This window comes from Phaethon lepturus, unplaced genomic scaffold, assembly GCF_000687285.1.
Source record: "Phaethon lepturus isolate BGI_N335 unplaced genomic scaffold, ASM68728v1 Scaffold40052, whole genome shotgun sequence".
Classification (NCBI taxonomy): domain Eukaryota; kingdom Metazoa; phylum Chordata; class Aves; order Phaethontiformes; family Phaethontidae; genus Phaethon; species Phaethon lepturus.
The window spans coordinates 1-5,277 of NW_010523318.1; the positions used below are offsets into that span (position 1 = coordinate 1).

At 51.1% G+C, this 5,277-nt stretch overlaps 1 protein-coding gene across 1 annotated transcript; it reads right to left on the reverse strand.

Moving 5' to 3' along the window:
* Positions 1-666: 666 nt before the first annotated feature.
* Positions 667-4,831, reverse strand: RPL13 (ribosomal protein L13; the record flags this gene model as incomplete). The annotated part of the gene is made up of 4 exons (XM_010282097.1): positions 667-851; positions 1,842-1,898; positions 3,139-3,312; positions 4,690-4,831. Coding segments are annotated over 4 exons (532 nt in total), but the record flags the coding sequence as incomplete, so codon positions are not given.
* Between the last annotated feature and the right edge of the window lie 446 nt (positions 4,832-5,277).

A 5,277-nucleotide genomic window follows, 5' to 3' on the forward strand; every position in this document is an offset into this window, starting at 1 on the left:
GCGCTCCAGCCAGGGGCAGGCAGGAGCCAGCAGAGCCCAGGTGCCAGGGACATGCCTCGCTCCCCCCATGCCCCTCCAAAACCAGGGAGCAGGACCCAAACCTGGGCAGCTCGCTGCCCCAGCGAGCACCATGGAGCCCCAGGTGGGGCTCACGAGGCGAGTGGCTGCCCAAAGCACACCAAGCACCCACGGGTGGCACCCACCAGGGCACCCCACCTGCTACAGCAGAGCCAACTGCTCTGCCTCACACAGAACCATGGGCAGAGGTGTGGAAATCATTAAATCCAAAATACTGGCACAGAAGAGAGCTAGTGGGAAGCAAAGCCTGTCAGGGAAGGGGTTATCCCAAAACCAACCCTTGACCAGCAGCTTCAGCAGCTGCATCAGGCTCCGGCATGGGAGGGAGCCCCGGCCGCGTCCCCGAAGGAGCGGCACAAGGCCGAGGTGGCGTTTCACTTGCTTCCAGGGAAGTTTGGAGTCTCTAACCACAGCGAACGAGGTGCCCCGTGCCTGAACAGCAGCTCCCCCAGAGCATGTCCCTCCACGCACAGCAGCCCAGGGCCTGCACTGGCACGCTCGCTGCCGCAGGGCGGCTCAGCCCTGCACACTTGCCCTAAAAAGACAGGACACTGATATTCCTACAGGGTTTTTTTTTTTTTTTTTTTTTATTGACAGTTCTAGGGAGAAACAGTTCATTTCTTCTTCTCCACATCCTGCTCTGCCGCTTCTTTGGCGCGTTTCGCACGAATCCCAAAGAGACGGGCGTTGGCCCGGGCCATGCGCAGGCTGGCAAAGGCCTTGAAGTTCTTCTCGTCTTCCGAGATAACACGGGCCTTCTCCCGTTTGAAAACCTAGTGGGAGAGAGCGCTAGACAGTCAGGCTGCACATCAGAGGCTCCCAGAGAAGACTGCATGTAAGGCTTAACGCAATTGATCTCGCTACATTTTTGCCGCTAGCTCCAGGATGCTGTTAAGAATAGAGCATTTATGCCATCTACAGGCCCTGCCTTTATCGTCACTCCACCAGGTGCCTCATTTCAACCGGTTCCTAATTCGCCAGCGCACGTCAGCACAAGACCAGAACATACCAAGGGGAGAAAAAAACCCCCCACGCGCCACGTGAAATGTGAGCCGGGTTTGCGGCACGCTGTCAACAGTGCCTTTCGGAAGCGGTGAGGGTTTGGAGACAAATGGCGACTATGCAACTTGCCTGGGCTGTCGTGCTGCCAGCACACAGCCCTCACCCCAACTGGCAACCCTGAGCGCCCCAAATTTTACAGGGGTACGAGCAGACAAACAGCCCCTGAGCCTGCCTGGAGGACACAACACTGAGTGCACACACACATGTGCGCACACGCACACAGTGGAGATGCTTCACGGGGCTTTAACCTGTGTCCTCACAGGAATCACACGATTTGGGGGGTCACTGCAGGTTTCCCCATGGCCTTCTCTGGAGAGCGCACATAGCTCTGCTTCTCCCTCATGTCATTTAGGGCAGAACACACATATCCCCAACCAACATATCTTAACTCGAACCCCTGGCACTGGTGCTGGGAGCTCTCCTCAGAAACACAGCTCACGATGCAAGGACTTCCTCAGGTGATAGATAAAAAGTAATCGGTTCTCTGCAGTCCGCTTTGCAACGCTAAGGAACCAAATGGACCACGGCACTTTTGGCAAAAGACAAGGACAAGATAGACCTGTTCCTGGTTTTCTTTGATCCAGGGTGGGAAGTGTCTGGAGACAGCAACCCTTAACTGTAGAACAGCGAGAAGAGAATCCTCTCCATGAAGCTTAAGTCTCAACTATGTCACACAGAGAACATGATTTAGTTACACTTACATTCTTGATCGGCATAACCGGTCCAGTCAGCTGAGTCGCCATCTTGAGTTCCTCAGCCTGCGTAACAAGAGGGTAAATAATATTATTTAAAAAGAAAAACCACGCTATTTAAAACTTCTCAGGCTAGTACCCTGGTTAAAGGCATACCCTGTACGCTGGTACCCAGCTTAAACACGCAGACAGCAATTCTGATGGGAGATTTAACACCAACTGGTAACAAATTCAGCATTTCAGCCGTGCAGCTACAGGAATATTTGGCACAGACAACCTGCCTTTTGCCTGGCTACTGATCAGCCTGGGTCTGGCCAGAGGAGCAGCCGCCTTTCAGGAGCTCTGCCAGCTGGAAAAACGTTGACATCTACTGTGCCATTTTTAGTTTAATACCCAGCGTATTCCTCAGTAATTCCTTCTAAGGCTAATTCCAGCTTCTTTAGGAGTGTATTGCACAAAAACGATTAAGTTTTATTTTAGATAGTTGATTTCAAGTAAACAAACTTGAAACAGTATTCCAGATGCAAGTATCTGTACCTACTGGCACCGAAGCTGGAGACCCTTCCTGCCCTGGTCTGAAAGCAGCCCCAGTGTGGTGGGCTCTACAGGCTGCACTACGCTTAAGCAGCTCAGAGCCGACAGGCTCTCCAGAAAACCAGGGATAGCTTGAGCACACCGCCTCGTTTCACACCTTGCACCACCCCACGGGCAGCATGTATTTGCCACAGGCAAGGCCAAGGATGGACAAGGAAAGAAAGGCAACTCTACTCTAGATCTCGGTGAGATTTTAATGAAAGGCATTTTTGTACATCAACAGCAACAACCTTCATGAGACTGCCTCACGCACGGCTTTCACTGGACTACTCCACTGAAAAGCATGTGCTCGCCTTCCTCACCCTTTCCGTGCAGCTGTCACCACAGCAGAACAGAACTCCAGACACAAACTAAAATTTCATAAACTAAATTCAACTGGTTGGGCAATGGTCAAAGCTACAGCAAACAGACCATCCGAGGAGTCCAGTCCCAAATCTGAGCTGCACCCCTTCAGCAGCATGGCAGTCCCTAGGCCAAAAGTCCGCCCAAAGCATTATTGTAACCCAGGAGATCTCCATGAAAGTCGACTCAACCAGGCCTGGCCTTGCGCTGGGCTCAGTCATCCCCTACGTATGTGCACAGGAACCATGTGTCACAAGAAGCGTTCAGGAGCACCGTCTGACTGCACACCACGGCACCAGGATGGACCAAACCTCTGAAAACATTACCAGAAACAGCCCCTATGAAACATTTCTAGCAGCCAAGTACTTACAGAGCTGTCTCCCTTCTTAGGCATAGCTGGCTTCCTTGGGAAGAGGATAAGCTTGGAGCGGTACTCCTTCAGCCTCTGCACGTTGGCTTGCAGCGACTCGGTAGACTTGTTGCGTCGCCTGGGATCCACAGAGATTCCAATAGTCCGGGCAAACTTTTTATTAATGCCAGCGAGCTGAGGAGAGAGCATGCAGCGTCAGCATCCGACAGCTCCCAATGCCACTGTGGGACTGCCAGGAGCCACTCCGGTCATCAGCCGGCCAAGGCTTCGAGCTCTGCCTTCACAGGCTACAGAGCCTGGAGAAAGGCTCAGCATCTGACCAACGGCCTGGCTGCAGCATGTCTGGCAAGAGAACACGCCACAGACAAAGGGTGTCCTGGTGTCTCTATTTTAATGCTTAAAACATTCCACAGCCTTTAGAGTAATTTTTGCAGATGGATTTCCTCAGGATAGCAAAGTGCGACCCCTGAGTAATTATGAGGGGGACACTTAAACTCTGATACTCATGCGGCAGATATGTATGAAGTCAGCAAGCGGGTAACTCTGGTTCACTGAATACCAGAAGCCCCGTTAAAGAAGTATTTTTTGGACCCATCTTAAACAAGAAATAACCTCATTTTCTGTTTAAAGAAAAAGATTTGCCTACCATTTTGTATTCCACCATTACCCCCAAATTAAAGAAAAATAAAGTAATGAAGCATTTAGCATCCAGAAGAGAAATTTTACTGCTTTAATGCACAAATTTCATTGTTACAAATGTTTTAATTAGACACTAAACAATGCACACGAGGCAGCTATGGATGCTGTCTGCCCACTGTGTGGAGATATGCAGGTGGGGGTTCCTGCAGACCACCACGATCCAGCTTTTAACAGCTCATCACCTGGGAAGGTCAGAACAGTTTCCTGAAGCAACAGAGGGCACTAAGCACTTCCCACAGACTTTTTAGTGTTCCTAAACCAACTCCTAGCTATCACACGAGAAACAGCTGCAGCTACCCTGCAAGGCTAGGCAGAACAGTGCCTTCTCCCAGCACAACATCCCTTACTTCCATTAGGAAGAAGTTGAGCGCGCGTCACTTGGCCCGTGAACAGGTTCACACTGGATAAAGTTTTTAGGATTAGCAGAAACGTGTTTCACAAAAGAAATGCGAAAGAATTTAATGAAGCTATTGGTCTTTCTTTTTCCCCAAAGGGAAAGTCTCCATTTAGGAGACTCAATTAAGGTGCCACCAGAATCCAACTTTAATGGAATTTTGTACAAGTGACAGCCTGACCAGACAAATGGATGTTTACTTTTCAAAGCAACCTTTCACTCTTGATGTATGCTGCTGCGTCCCCACCCCACAGTTACAAAAAAGCAAGACCAGTATTTGCTATGCTCCCATAGAGCCAGCAACACCAGATGTCTCCCCTGGCTCAGCCAGTGTCAGCAGATACCGACACCTTGGCAAGTCACTTCTGCAGTGTCTACATGCAGAAGAACAGGACAAGACAACCGAGCTCAGACTCAGAGGTAGCTTCATCAGGTTGGGATCAGTGCTCCATACTTACTTTAAGTTCTTCCAGGCTGAAGCCTCTGCCAGCACGAACTTTTTTGTGGTATCTGATAGTAGGGCACCTTACTATAGGCCGGATGGGCCCAGCTACAGGACGGGGAGCGATGCGGCGAGCCTTCGCCTGGCGGGCCTTCCTCCTGGAAGGTCGAAAGGGACAGCCATCAGGAACACCACGTTTCTGCCAGATATGCCACTCCTACGCTGCCAGCTGCCAGCATCTACCACACAGGGATCTCCCAGAAACAACCCAACACTGGCCCAGCAGCCCGACAAGTGGATGCCTGCTTCTACAGAACAGCCACAGTCATCAGATATAGAAGGGTTCAAGGGAATCATCAATGTGGTACAGCGATTCCGGAGATTTCTCATCACTTGACTGCAGCTGAAACGGTGTGTGCTGGGAGCCTGACCTGAGACCCCACACCAAACGAGCACCCTGCTGCAATCTCAGAGCCTTTACCAAGTAAGGTTAGGGAAACAGCTTACAGACGCAGTACTCCAGCCTCCTAAACAGCCCGATACGAAATGAGAGACAACTTCCCCAGCTACACGAGCTAAAGCAGGCGGCAGCAGGCCCGGCAGG